At 39.5% G+C, this 16,343-nt stretch overlaps 1 protein-coding gene across 1 annotated transcript in view; it reads right to left on the minus strand.

Annotated features, from left to right (window-relative positions):
* Window positions 1–2,416: 2,416 nt before the first annotated feature.
* The window catches only part of LGR4 (leucine rich repeat containing G protein-coupled receptor 4), a 1,155,492-nt gene continuing 1,141,565 nt past the window's right edge, over window positions 2,417–16,343 (minus strand). Inside the window, exon 18 of the mRNA XM_044059308.1 lies at window positions 2,417–5,124. Within this exon, the coding sequence (XP_043915243.1) occupies window positions 3,848–5,124 (1,277 nt within the window). The 3' untranslated portion in view covers window positions 2,417–3,847. The remainder of the gene's footprint in view (window positions 5,125–16,343) is intronic.

Here is a 16,343-nt window from a genome sequence, read left to right on the forward strand (position 1 = left end):
CTTGCATGGTTGACAAAATCTCTCTCTGACAGACAACAGTCATTAAAGTGGCATGGCTCTTTTCCTTCGTTCCTACCAACTGTCACAGGAATACCCCAAGGCTCCATCCTTGCACCTCTTTTAACATCTTCATAAACAACCTACAATCATCCTCCTGCCAAGCCCCTTTAATCCAATGTGCTATTATCTGCATAGTTAATCACTGACCTTACAGAAATTACTCAAGAAGCTTTTTCATCCACTGAACTCTGTCTAAAAAAACTCTCAACTACTACTCAATCCTAACAAAACTAAACTACTACTCTTTTTCCCAAAAAATGTAACAAGATATAAAACATGTTTCACAAATAACACTCTAACTGAAGCAATCCCATATACCAAGCTGCTAGGCATAATTACTGATGAAAACCTAAAAATTCAACCTCCACATCCAAAATAATAAAAAACTCACCAGAAACTAGGTATGCTTTACAGACACTCACCTTCTCTTAAGCAATCTACTAGAATCACTGTTGCTAATACCTACTTATTACCTTCCCTCTTGTATGGTGCCAACATCCTTATTAATCTTCAGACCTCTCTCTTATCAAAACTTGAAGCCCGCTATAATAAAAGAGCAAAATATGCCACAAGCTCTTCATACTCTACTCACCACTGCACGGCACTTCAGTCACTAAAATGGCTGGAGCTACCACAACGACTCACCTCCTTATAACTCTTAAGGGCCCACAACATTATCCATAGGCCCACTGCTTGTCCTGCTCTACCATCTGTTCCCTCTAGTTATGTCCCCAGTAGAGCTCCCAGAGCCAAAGACAAACTTCTATACACAAGCCTAATAAAACTGCTGGAAAATCCTATACTCTTACTCCATTGCCAAACAACCTTCCCATAAATATTAGAGAAGAGGTCTAATCACTTTTCACTACACATGGATCTAAGTCTCCATCCCTTTTCTCCCTTTTTATTTCTCTATCATCTATAAAGGACAATAATCCCCTATGTTATCTCCCTACCTCACTCCTTCACACCCCAACTATTTTTTTCATCACACTCTAACTCCCTTATGTTCTTATATCTCCCTCATCTCTCGCCCAGTTTCTCCCACTATCCTCCCCATGCTTTCAATCCTCTTTCATCCTTCATCCTGTTTTTCTACTTTGTTTTTCACTGATTATCACTTTAACTTATAATTTTCCCACACTAATTGCATCCTATCCTCTTATGATATTCCTAAATACATGTATTGTCTTACAGTCCATTCTTTTCTAAAATGCATTATTTTAATAGTTCTATATGTTACTTAATTTTTCATTTTACACTTATTCATGTTCATTTTAAGTCTGCGACTTACTGTAATAGTTATTATATTAACTCATACAACTTGTCACTTTTGGAGCTTTTCTCCCCAGGGTCTCTGCTGAAAATAAATTCTCCGGACCCAGTCAGACTTTCCCAGTAATCAAATGTCAAATAAAATAAATAAATGTCCATGCCTTCCCATAATGTAATCAATGACAGTCCCTCCCCAGTCTTTACCAGGGACTCAACCACAGACAGCACGCCTGGGCACATGCTGCCCATCCTCCTTCACAAAACAGGGGCAAGCAGGTTAAGCCTTCTTGTTTCTCACTCATATTGGCTCCAACACGCAACAAAGTAGCTGACTGACTTTGGGTTACCTGGGTCACAGTGTGCCGCCACCCCATAGACATCACTTCCTTTTATGCAATCAAGTCCTCAAAAGGGATCCAATCACAGACACCATGCACAGATAAATGCTCCTTATCTCCCTCCCCCACAAAGGGGTAAGCAGGCTAAGCTTGGTCATTCCTCACTTATATGATCTCCAACATGCAGCACAGCTGCTGATAATATTTGGGTGACCTGGGTCACAGTCCTCTCCCCATTGTAAACTGCACATGAACCCATGCAATTCCATGTTTTCAACTGCATACAGCATTGCTTGGACTTGCAGTCACCATCTTTCTCCCCAAAAATGTGGAGAGCAGGCTACACTTGGTCATTTCTCACTTATGCTTTCTAAGAGGCACCAAAGCTTCTGACAAGTCTTGGGTCAAAGTCATTCTTCTTACAGACAGCACTTTGCCCTGTGTGATCCTATTTTCTCCAGGGATTGAACCACATACAGCATGCTTAACACATGGTCTCCATTCCCCTCCAACAAATAGGGGTGAGCAGACAAAGCCTGGTCATTTGTCACTCATATCTGTTCCAAGAGCCACCAAAGCTGCTAAATGAATTTAATACTGGTAATAGTCAGGGCTTTACCCCTCTATGCTACAGGAGCTGTTTGTTTTCCTAACAGACTGCTTCTTTTAATATATTACAATATTAGAGAGATTACACTGAAAAACAGAATATCATTCAATTGATTTCAAAGGCTGAAGGCATATTTAAAGCAAACAAACGCTTTACTTCAGAATAGTGTGGTTTACAAAAATTACCATATTCAATAGATAAATCCCTCCTACATTCTGTACAAACAGCACAACTTTGACATACAAAGATTATTTTTTTATACTGACAATATACAACCAAGTTCTATTTACAAAATGATGCATATAAACAAGAATTAAACATCCTGGAACTGGCAGCCACAGTGGTGTTGGAGGTAGAGTGTACTCAAAAAAAAAAAACAACATATGTAAGGTGATCCCATTCAGAACTGTATCAAATAATTTACGATACAAAGTTAAAAATCTGTAATATGCACATTATATACAACTCATTTCAATAATTACATTTAATATTTGTGATTTGGCTATGGAATGTTTAAAGACAAACAGTAATGACAGTGTATTTGTTACTACTGATCTAGCAAAAATAGACCGTTTTAAAAAGGGCAGAAGTAACTAGTGACTCAGAGTAACCAACATTATATGTTGGCTCTTCCTATAAATCTCTGATAGAATGTTACTACAGATTTATAGTCAAACCATCTCAAACATTTAGAGAGAGAAAAACCCACAACATTTAACTGTACCCTGATGCCCATCAAATTGTGTATTATATACCGAGCATTCTTTCATTGTCTCTTATGAGAAGAAAACACTGCAACAAAGTGGCTGAATTTGTGTACAAGCATTTTCCCAATTTAAATAATTCTAGTCTTGCTGAAGTGACATCGTCAACAGAGCCACCTTTTCTGGGTTCTTCAAGCAGACTATGGATAGCTGAATAAATGTCAAATCACAAAAACATACTCAGGTTTGTCAACCTGCCTATTTCTTTTTGACATCTGTTTCTACAATTTATAAAGTTAAAGACTGATGGTGGTACTCGTACATTTCATAATTAAATATTAAAGTACAATTAAATCTGGTAAAATGTGAACAAGTAAAATACAAAAAACTTCAACATTTGGAAAATTAATCCCTCTTCCCTGTTGCAAAATATCCTGAGATTGTTTTTCTTAATGTATTACCATGCTGCTGGCAGCAGGCTTTTCTGAACTGTCACATAACATGAAAAACAGCAATATTTTTGAGAAAAATACTTTTCCAAAAGACCTAGCGCCATTTCAAACAGCAGAAATGTGAAGATCACAAAATGATTTATCAACATTACAACAAAAAAAAAAAAGAAGCAGAACACAAACATTGTATAAATGAATTCACAATCTTTTCAAGAGTAAAAATATCAGAGTAATTAATTTGGTTTACAGGATATATACATTGGGCACTCTTTACAGGATGTAGGCATGGCTCAAAAATGCTAATGTCTTTTTCCCTTTCTTAATAATGATCATTAAACAGACTGCAAAAGTGCTTCTTGAATGCTCAAACAATAAAAACAGTTTGCTGTTCACCACACATTATGTTTATCAGTCTTTTACTCTTGGAATGTTGTAAGCATAATGGACCAAAGGAAATCCACGACTTTGGTAGAAACAAGCCCTTCCACAGGCCTGTACTTGATCCGAGCTGTCTGATACAAAAGAGTCTCCTTCGTCAGCATATTCAGAATGCGTGGACTGAGTACCACAGTCTGACCACGAGCTGTCTTGTCTCTGGCAGGGGATAACTGCAAGGGTAGGACAGCTGTGAGATTTTACCATGTGCTTACATGCTACAGGCTTTGTCAGTATGAAAGACTCACAGCATTCACAAAGAGCAAGGTTACCCTCTAAATTTGTACATATTCCACAGTCATAGTAGTAATCCTGTGCTATACAACTACTTTGTGCATTTAGTGCTGTGGCCTTGGATTTGATCCTCCCTGTTAAGTGCTGTTTGAGTAACTTCCAATCTTCCTTGAATTTAGGGTTGAAGAAAACATAGAGCACTGGGTTCAGGCAAGCAGGCAATGGAAAGAATATTAAGATTACAGACTTCATAATTTCTGGACTGATGGAAATTGTAGCAATCAGTGGGGCAAATGAGAAAAATGCAACAGGGCAGAAAAATACACAGTTGGTAAAGATTAACCAAGCAACATGCTTAATCATGCTTGACTGTGAACTTTCAGAAAGGTCCTCCTTTTCCAAGCTGCAATAGAGTTTGGTGTAGACAACAGCCATAAGTAGAAAAGCAACTGAATTTAGCAGCACTAAGGTCACTGTGTATCCTAAAGAAGGCATCTCCCCAGTTGGGAAAGGAAGGCAGAGGGGGGAAGATGAAAATTCCCCAACATGGAAAAGAGGCAGACAAGCAGCCACAGCTGCTGACAGTATAGCAAATGTTGAAGCAACCTGAAAAAGCCTAAGACGATGGCTTTTCCCTTTTTTAATGATGTCCCTTGCAAACAGACGTCGTTCTGTGGCTGCTAACATTAATAAGAAAATGGAAGCCTCTGAGGAGAAAATGGCAAGGAATCCAGCCACTTTGCAACCACTTCCAGTCTCCCACCAAATGCCAAACTCAGCAAAATTTCCCCAAGAAACAGCATCCAGTACTGTCAAAGTACCTGTATATACACTCATCATTAGATTAGTGAGTGCAATCATGCCAATGAGAAACTTAGCTGAAAACAGCGGAGTGCATTGTGCAAATGTTGTTACGATGACAAGGATGTTGAAACAAAATGCAGTCAAGAAAATAAACCACACTGTGAGACGAATCATCCAACTTCCAAGCAAGTGTTCACATGGCTTAAATGCACCTAAAAAAGTGAATTTTAAAGATTAGTACAAATTAAAATACATCATTTGTTTCCCAAACAGAACGTTTCTGTACACCTTTAAAATACATAGAATTGTCTGATACTAAAATACTCTGCAAGCACATTGATATGAAGTTGATGCATGCCTGGAATAGCTGCACAGGTTATTTATTTATTTTATTTATTTGCAGTTGGTTTACCAGGATAGTCCATTGGGCCAATAAGAACCCGTTTTCAATGGAGTCCTGGGGAGAAAAGCTCCAAAACAAAGGTTACAAAAGAGATTACAGCAGTTTACAATTTCAATCATTTGCAAGTTAAAGACAAAGCTTTAAAACATTGGTAAACAAAAAAGATTACAGCAGTTTACAATTGTGGTAATTTGTGGGTTCAAGACAGAACAAAGATTAAGCATTTACAAAGGAAATTTTTTTTTTTTTTTTTTTTTTTTTTTTATGAATAAATGAATTGTATATTCTTGCCTAAGGTCAATAAGAGGATATTATGATGATGATGATAAATAAAATCATCTTTCCTCATACAGAAAGCTGAGAAATTTAGGGAAATTTAAATAATATGCCCTTACAGTACTAATAAGGAAGATACCATTTCTTTTTATTGTAATTCTCATATTTAAGCTTGTTTTGAGCCACAACACAAGGATGCTCTATGCAAAGCAAGTTTAACAAAAACATTTGAAAGGAAAAACAAGGCAATGTTGAGCTTTTCTGCCACTAAAAAGAAATCCCCACACTGCAAACTGCTTCCAGCATCTTCACTATGAAAGTAAAGCAGCTCAGCCAATTACCAAAGTTAGCAGCAGTACGTAATGAAACAAATCATCACAATCACATGATGCACAACTGTTTAGGAAGTTAAAGATGTTGAAACAGGGATCTGCATCCATTGAACACCATCTTTTTTTTTTTTTTAATGCAAGAGCATTCAGACATGATCCTACAGCTCAACCCCTATATGCATACACATTTACATACATAAACTTTTCGCATGGTGTAAAAATAACATGTTCAACTGAAATGGGATGGCATAACAGCAAAACTTAGCTAACTTCTGAAGTATATGATAAAAGTATGTTTACACTTTTTCGTAACCCCGCATCTAACCATCAGTACACCAAGGGCCTCTCCTTGTCCACAAAGTCTACTGAGCTCTCCTTAACCACCATGTTCAGGGAAACTAGAACAGAGTCACTTTGCTGCTATGGAGTATTTTTACTTGCTTAGGCCTAATCTCACCATCTGCATGTAGCTGTTTGGTACCAGAGGCTAACATGCAATTGGCTCCTCTGCGTATCACTACACTTCCTCATGCTGTTTACCCACAGCCTTGTCTTCCTATATACAATTTATCCCATGCATCCCAGCCTCCATTAGGGATCAACCATGAGGGTGCACACAACTGCATGCCCTATAACCCAGATAGGAAATGCCCATCCTCCCTACCTGTGTCATCAAGCACCTAAGTTACTACTCAAACTTGAGCTACCTGGGTCCTAGCAGAGCCTTATCCCTCTATGCCATCAGCACAGGCTCAAAGTATGCTTGAACCTGTGACCTGAAGCTATTCAACATCTTCACAAAAAAGTATTCTGATAAAATACAGTGAGTTTAGCTTGTCTAAATACGAGTGCTGTATGCTCACTACCAAAAAGAATAACTTTTGTCTATTTATTCATATAGCAACTAGATTGACAGACTGAACAAATGAAAACTTTTCAGCAACAACACAAGAAAACAAAAATAAATTATGTAATGATCAAAGACACAGTACAGTAGATTACAAATAAGAGTACAAGCCTGCTCTGTTCAGTAACATGCATCCAGTTAGGTTACAGATGCTGCAGGTGGCTGGAATAAATGTTTTTATTCTGACCGCAGTGTGGATGTGTGAAGGAAACTGGTACAAAATGTCAAGAAACCAGGAAAGAAAAGGCTGTATTATAAGACTGTAATTTATTACTGAGTCAAGATGGAATTCTGTGAGGAGTAGGGCCAGATATTTTTTAGTGGGACAGAGTGGGTTATACTTTTCAGTTTAAGTGTAAAAGTAGTTCTTGTCTAAAAAATCCTGGTATGCGTCTCAGACTTGCTCCTAAAACCAAATTAATATTTTTCACCCCAAAAACAATATACATGACAAAAACGCATATTTTATATTCCTTCACCTGACACAAAAACAAATTGCAGCACAAACTAAATTACTAACGGTCCTTGTATCTTTCGGCTTTTCCCGGTTAGGGGTCGCAACAGTGGAACTCCGGTCCGCTAATGATTGGTAGTGGATTTTTACATACCGGGTTACCAGCCCTGATGCACAACCTTCAACGAAGGCACGCCCCATTCACGTATGCCTCCACGCAAAAGACGCTCTAGCTGAGAATCGAACGGGACAACGTCTTGGTATGAGGCGACATAACAGTCCTACTCAGTGATAATCTTAAACATAACAAACATCATCTTCAAGCCATTAAAAAACTCATATGAAACTAGGCTCCCTCTACAAGGATAAGCAGTATCTTACAGACGCTACAACAAAGTTTATAGCAACAACTTGCCTATTCCCATCCCTTCCGTATGCATCCCCTATTCTTACAAACCTTAGTATCACTTTCAGAACAAAGCTAGACACATGCTACAACAAAATACCAAAATTTGCTGCAAACACCTCCTATAAAACCAATCACTGCGTAGCCTTAAAATACCTAAATTATCCAGAATTTCCTCATTATCTGACCTTCTCACAACTTGTCATGGCCCACAATCTAATACATCACCCCGAAAAATGTCCTGCTCTGAAAAGTATGCTACAACCCTACTCAAGTGCCACAGCTCTAACAACAAATTCCTGCTAGTTACAACAAAATCAAATAATTCACCCATTAGCTCACTGCACTAAAATTATGACAGAAAACTCTGGAACTCTATCCCACTTCAGCTAAAACTGACAGACAGAAAAAAAAACTTTCAAAACACTACTGAAACATCTAAACACCTGACTATGTTCAGCTGGCTAATTCAACTACACTATCAACTCACCTGTATTATTGCTTGAAATTAGTTTCTTCATTCTAAAATACTTCACCTCCATAACTTTTCTCTCCTCTTTTGATCTCAAAGCCACGTTTTCTTCCCACTCCACTCTTACATTTACAGATCTTTTCTCCCCAGGCCTCCTGAAAATGGATTCAATCCCAGCTGGGGATTCCTGGTTTACAAAAACAAATAAATCTAACAGAACAAATAAAATACTGATTGATGTGAGAATGGGACCCACTCAGCTTAAGAAAACACTAAGCAGTGACTTTCAGAATGAGGCAGCAGAAAGATGAAAATGAAAACTTTATTAAGCACAGTCTGATGCCAGAAATGGGATAAACTGTTAAGATGGAATGCTGCACATATTAAGTTTCATGAATAATGCTGCCTTGAACAAAACCATGGCAATGCCTCAGTTATTTTACGATATGAAATGGTGCATGCTGCCTTAAGCTGACAGCTTATACTCTGACATACTGAATCAATGCATGTGAAGGCAGAGTGGGATCAAGGTTATGTCCTAAGTACTTCATGTGCACTTTTTCATAGGTTCAACTGAAATGACAGAAAATGTAAAGGTGCCTAACCATGCTAAAGTTGCACGTCACATCTTCCATAATGCAGAGTATATGTTAGAAAAGATTATCTGCATTCATAACACTGTACCATTCTTAACTTCATAGCCCGTGTAATCTTTTGATTCCCCCTTTTTAAGCCACCAAAAAAACACATACTCCCCTGTGTTCTTCCCAGCCTTTAACCCCTCCCTAGCTTCTCACCCATTTGCTCTTCTCAGAAACATTCTGTCCATACTTTGCTTATCCACTCTCCTCACACCCAATCAGATGTTAGCTCCATCCATCTCCAGTCATCTCACATACCTTTGTTTCCTTCCCACCCCAGTTCCCAGACATGCACTCTTATACTGGAAGATCTTCAACCCATTTTTATACACCCAGTAAACACCCAATAAAGGAATACTGCTTTCCTCCCTAATACTCCACATTCTCTAGATCTTAAAGCCTCTACTACAGTTGCTTTATACTATGAATACATATAAACCACGACATACATTTACATTCTACTGCTGTATCAGTTATTTTTGTTCAACACTCGCACAAAAACTCACAGCAATTACCTGACTGCCACTGCCTCTACTACAGTTGCTTTATACTATGAATACATATAAACCATGACATACATTTACATTCTACTGCTGTATCAGTTATTTTTGTTCAACACTCACACAAAAACTCACAGCAATTACCTGACTGCCACTGTCTCCATATAACAGATTACATTAACACCTGTTCACATGCTACCTATCCATAATACATTAAGCATTCATCACATCATACCCACTCCAGCACCCAAATCACATACATCAAACCTGTCAGGGTTCCAGTACCTCTTCATCTCTAACTTTGGTAGAAAATCCCAATTATAACTCAAACTATACATTCTAAAACATACTACTCAAATACAGTCCCATTGTCTTTATACCTCTGCTAAAAGGTAACACTGAGCCTAATCCAGGACCACTTAACAATAATGCCTCAACTCAAACCAGTAAACAGCATCAAATTACCTGTTCCCTCTAATGAATAGAACATCAAGAACAAAAGTCAACCAAATCAATGTCTTTACCATACAACACAATTGTGGCATTACAGTTATTATAGAAACATGACAGAAACCAGACACCCCTAGTCTTCATCCCCTCATACCAAACTATTCAAACCTGCAAAATTACAGACCATGCAAAAAACCTGGGGAAGGGGAAATAATTCTCTTCAAAGACTCCCTTAACCCCTACATCTTTGCACAAGTTAACAATAACTCAGAACTGCATCATAACTGGATCCTTTTTAAATTTCAAACAACCAACCAAAAAACACCTTGTTATAGCCACTGCATATCTATAAACACCCACCTCACTAATAAAAGTCAATACCCTCATCCAGCAGATATATGCCAAAGTTCCCAAAAACTGCAACCTAATCATTCTTGGAGACTTCATCCTTTGTTACTTAAGGCCAAAAGTCACTGACATATCAGAACTCCTGGTCAGCTTTGGTCTTAACCACATCAAATCTGAAACCACTAGACCAAAGCCACAATCCAATAAGCAAACCTTATTAGATACCGCAATAACTAATAATCCTACAATGATATCCAACTACACCCCAAACATACACTCTCCTCCTGTGACAATTTTTCCATAACTTCCTCAGTACGTAATCTAAAGTTAAAATATAAACCTAAACTTATCACCTTCAGACCTAAAACCATTCAGAATATTACTAATCTTAAAAGCTACCCTGCTACCCTAGACAGATCTCACTTACCTGCCAACAAAAGACCCCAATGAAACAGCTAACAACCTTACCAATACCCTACTGCACATGCAAAAAATATTTTCCTTAGTACAAAGCTACTTTGACCTCATAAATATGACTGGGTACCTAATGAACTCAAACACCTCCTCAAATGATGAGAGGAAGCATGGCACAATTGGAAATGCAAGCCCTCCACAGACTCCCAAGCCAAATATACCTCACTACACAACCTAGTCAAGCAATCCATCTGTAGACACAAACTACCACCAGCAAAAACAAACCTCACTTTTAAACAAACCCAAAATATTTTGGAGAGAATTCTACTTGTTGACTGGTCGAAAAATTCAACACAACTCCATTGCCCTGAACCCTATAACACCACCAGAAACAAACTCTAATGCGTGGTCTTCCTAAATGAGTTCTACAACCACCACAAACCTACCACCCCTAGAGCCACCCTCTCCCCCATTTACATTCCACTATTCTACTTCAAAAAGATTAGAACCAAAAAGACAAATACAAAAGGACCAAATACAAACAGATACACCTCAGGGCCCAGAATCCTAGCTCCTTGGTTCATTCACCTTTGTAAGGACTTCATACTCCACCCTCTCACTCACACATACAACCTCTGATTACCTAATAAGATTACAACTCAGATATGGAAAACGACAATAATCACTCCTATTCCAAAACTACCAAAGTCAACTACTGCTTCGGAACACTGTCCTATCTCAATACTTTCCACCTTAGGTGAAAATAATAGAAAAAATGATCTACAACCAATTTATTGCTCATTTATATCAGTACCATCTATCCATGACTCAACATGTATTCTGGTCTGAAAGCGGTACCATAACCACTCTACTCCCTTACAGCACCATAACCACTCTACTCCTTTACAAATGACATCCAATCCAATAAGTACAGAGACAACCTGTAAGGAGTTGAGTATTGACCTCACAAAAGCCTTTGATCTAACAGAATATAAATTACTATCTGACAAATTAACTGAAATAGGCGTTAGTGATGGTGTAAAACTTTGGCTTATAGATTTCCTTACCAACAGATCCTTCAAATTGAAATCAGACACCACTACCTCTGAAACAGCTCCTCTTATGGAGTCCCCAAGGGCTTCACTTTAGCCCATCTGCTGTTTTCCAGACTCAATGACCAACTCCCATCTGATCACCTTTAGATCATCTAATTATTTATGCACATGACATGGTCATCTACAGGTCAAACAAATCTCACTCTACTATACAAATTAAGCTTCAAGATGGCCTCCAAACCCTCATACAGTGGCTAACAGGCCAGAAACTTATACTGAATTCATCAAAAACAAAAGCAATGCTGTATGGAAATAAAAAAAGAAAAAAACAAGCCAAAGCACCCAGCTTCCTTAATATTAAAGATGTTAACAATACCACCATCATACCTCCTAACACAAAAAAAAAATCTGGACAAAGCTAAAAATAAAGGGGAGACAAAGCCCCCAAAATAGGGACAGTATTTTAAATATTGCTCTCATAAACTTGGAAAGTTGCTACAATAAAAGGTCTTATGTTAACATGCATTTTTTTGAAGGAAATGAAGACAAACTCAAATGCCTGTCATTAAGTGAATTTAATCCTCACTAATTTAACACAAAAATCCAGAAAACCACAAATGTCATGAGGAACAGACCAAGAATACGAGGCAAAAATCTTGACAATTGAGAGGTATGACCCACCATAGAAACAATCACATCCTTCAAATACTTTCGCACTTGGCTAGACCAATCTGTTAACTTTCATCTACACATTCAAAAAAGTACAGTTGTGTATACTTACCATAAAAGTAGATGTTCGAGTGTATTCACTGTTGCAGTCATTACATTTGGGTAATCTGCTTGCAGGTTGCCCTCAGTCGGCCTGATTAACAAAGTCTTGGGTCCTGCGTCGGTTGCTGTCCCTTCTTCCATGACGTCAGGTCATCAGGGGTATAAAACATGCAGCCAATGCCATTATATCAGTTTTTCTTGCCTCAGATGTCAGGTGCCCCCCTAATGGGAAGCAATTAAACTTAAAAACACAAAGGTATACCTCCAACAAAAAAGCCAATACACCAAAAAGGCTTTAAGCATAGTAAAAGAAAATAGAGGTATAGCCAAAAGAAGTTAGGGGGCAGGAGGGAGGGTAACCGGGACTGCAACACTGAATACACTCGAACATCTACATTTATGGTAAGTGTACACAACTGTACTATGTTCTTCGTGTTTCACTGTTGCAGTCATTACATTTGGGTAGATTCCCAAAGCTATGGTTGGGAGGAGAAGTTTAAATAGCATTAGGGCCAGCTATAAGGCCCAGCAAGACAGCAGTGGCAAAGCCAGCTCTGGATTTAGAGAAAATTGGCATATGATAATGCTTGGTGAAAGTATGTACAGAACTCCAGGTAGCAGCTTCTAGGATGTCCCTGGTAGGAACACCTCTGAGAAAGGCTGTAGAAGTAGCTGCAGCCCTAGTGGAGTGAGGTCTGATACCCTGGGGGATAGGTTTTCCATGGTGCTTACAGCAGAAATGAATGCAATGGCTTATCCATTTAGAAATGGTTTGTTTTGAAATAGCCTTCCCCTCTGCCCCTGCAGCAAATGTTACCAGCAGTTGCTCAGATTTTCTTTGAGGTTTACTCCTGTCCAAGTAGAATCTGCGTTGTCTGTGCACATCCAAGGAATGCAGAATCAGTTTCCTTTTGTTCTGTGGATTGGGGAAGAAGCCTGGCAAATGAATGGACTGATTAAGAGCCACACTGGATACCACCTTGGGCATGAAGGATGGATTGGTTATGAGTGACACCCTGTCCGCATGAAAGATGATGAAAGGCTCCACTGCCATAAGGGCCTGTAATTCAGATACCCTTCTAGCTGAAGTGATTAAATGATTGCTAAAAGGAAAGCTGTTTTCCAAGAAAGAAACTTTAAGTCTGCAGTAGCAGCTGGCTCGAAAGGAGGTACAGTGAGTTTCTCCAATACAAAGTTAAGGTTCCAGGCTGGGGTTGGAGCTCTCCTGGGTGGTCTCAAATTGTTGGCCCCTCTGAGGTACTGCTTGAGCAGTGGATGAGAGAACAGGGGAGGTTCTGTGTTACAATGAGCTGAAATGGCTGAGGTGTGGATTTTAATGGAGGAAAAAGACAGGCCCTTGTGAAGCATCTCAGTTAAGTATTGTAAAATCTGAGGTAAATTTGGCGCTGCTATGCTCATCCCTTGAGATTGGTTCCAGGCACACAATCTTTTCCATTTTTCAGCATAAGATTTTCTAGTACTAGGCCTCCTTGCTTCTAAGATGACATCCATCACAGGTTTGCTGAGGGATGGTAAAGGAGAGTTTAAGTAATTAGCCAGGCTGCAAGGTTCAGTATTGGAAGCTGAGGGTGCAGAATCCAGTTCTCCTGCTGAGACAGCAGGGAAGGAGTCTAAGGCAGGTGCCATGGCGATAACAGTCACACTGCGCAGGAGGGGGTACCAGTGTTGGCGCGGCCAGTCTGGAGCAATCAAAATCATCCTTGGTTTGTCCTGTTTGACTTTTAGTAGTACTTTGGAGAGCAGAGGCAGCGGGGGAAAGGCATAGACTGATAGGTTTTTCAAGCTGAAGGACAAAGCATCCACTTTCCAGGCTTGTTTATGGGGAGTCCTTATGCAAAATGTGTCCAATTGGTAGTTCTTGGGGGAGGCAAACAGGTCTATATCTGGGCTCCCCCATTCACTTGTCAACATGTTGAAAATCCTTGTTTCCACTCGTGTGGGTCCATGAAATTTCTACTTAGTCCATCTGCCTGTGTATTTAATTTACCTGGCAGGAATTGAGCTTGTAGGTGCACTTGGTAAATCAAGGCTGTGTTCCACAATGCCATGGCTAGTCTGCAGAGGGGGTAAGAATGTGTACCCCCCTGATTGTTTATGTACCACATAACCATGGTGTTGTCCATCTTTACCATTAGTTGTCTTGGAAGAATGTAGTCCTTGAAGGCTGTCAGAGCATTCTGTACAGCTAACATTTCTTTTTGACTGATATGCAGGTGCATTTGACTTGGGTTCTATTTGCCCTGAATGCACTTCCCTGCCAGGTGAGCCCCCCATGCATAGTCTGATGCATCTGTTGTTAGGGTTTGGGTGGTAGGGGGTGGTGTGAATGGAAGTCCCTTGTTTTGGTGGCAGGCCTCTGTCCACCAAAGAAACTCTAGGCATAGGCAAGGTATGATAGGAATCATTGTTTCTAGGCTGTGAGAATGTTGACTCCATAGGCTTTTTAGATACCACTGTAGTTTCCTCATATGCAGTCTTGCATATGGAATTAGAATAATGCAAGAGGCCATGAACCCCAAGGCTTGCAGTATTTGTCTTGCAGATAGCAGGGTTTTTGTGGCCACTTGTTTGAAGTAGGTTGTCAAATGAATTTGCTTTTCTGGCATGAGGTAAGCCATCTGGGAAGTTGTATTCAAGCTTGCTCCCAGGAATGTAATTTGTTGACAGGGTACCAGTTGTGATTTCCTTTTGTTTATGGTGCATCCCAGACAAGTTAGAACCCTTTTTACAAATGCCAGATGATTCAAAAGTATGTCCTGGCTTTCTGCCTGAATTAAGACAATCGTCCAGGTATGGGTATATTTGAATACTTCTTTGCCTGCAAAATGAAATAACTGGAGCTAGGCACTTTGTGAATACCCTGGGTGCAGTAGATAAACCAAAGGGCAGTGCAGAGAACTGATAGTGTGCGTAGCCTGCTTTGAAGCGTAGGGATCTTCTGCAAGATTCCCTGATTGGGATGTGCAGGTATGCTTCTTTTAAATCTAGTGTTGCCAACCAGGCGTCTTTGCCAGTAATTGGTGAAGAGTCAGCATCTTGAATTTTGGAATCTCCAGAAAGGTGTTTAGAGTAGACAGGTCCAGGATTGGACACCATGATGTGTCTTTTCTGGGTACCAGGAAAAGTCTCGAGTAGAAAACTTGTCCCTTTTCCTCTTCTGGTACCAGATGAATAGCCCCTATGCTTAAGAAAGAAAGTACTTGTTTTTGAGCCTCTGCCCACTGATTTGGGGGTAGGTCCGGCCACCCGCTTGGTGTTGGCAACTTGTGGAAGTGAAATCTGTATCCCTGGGACACTATATTTAAAACCCATTTATCCTGGGTAATGAGTTCCCAGTTTTTTGTACAAAGAGCAATCTTTCCCCCCAAAGGGGCAGTCAGAAGATAAGTGCTTGGAAATTTTAAAAGGAAGTTATTAAGACAGTTTACCATAGGGAGGTGTCTTGTTATTCCCAGACTTGGAAGTGGAGGCCCCCCACTGCTTAGTTCTGTGTGTCCCCTGAGACTGAAACCTGGGGTATTTGCTGTGTCTGGGTTTGGCTTGAGAAGACCTGGAAGGGGCTGGAAAGGACCAATTCTTAGAAGGTCAGTGCCTACTAAATCTAGGAGGCTGAACTTGTAAAAAATCTTTAATAGTTTGCATAGATTTAGCTTTATCTTCCATCTTTTTAAGAACTTCTTCAGCCTTGTTGCCAAACAGGCGGTCCTTATTTAGAGGAGCATCCAACAATTTAGCTTTAACATGATTAGGCAAAGATTGCTCCTTAAACCAAGCGTGCTTTCTAAGCACAGACCTAGTAACAGCAGCCCTGCAAGAAGCCTCTAAAGAATCAAAACCACATTGCAAAGTATGTTTTCCAGCTTGTTCAGGAGAATGCATGAAATCTTGTAAATCTTTATTTTCCACACAGTCAGGAATCAACATCATTTTCTGTTTAAGCAGTCCAATAACATGTTGCTGATATTTTAACATATGAAATTG

Source organism: Protopterus annectens, chromosome 17.part0 (genome assembly GCF_019279795.1).
Source record: "Protopterus annectens isolate FY-2018-M chromosome 17.part0, PAN1.0, whole genome shotgun sequence".
NCBI lineage: Eukaryota > Metazoa > Chordata > Ceratodontiformes > Protopteridae > Protopterus > Protopterus annectens.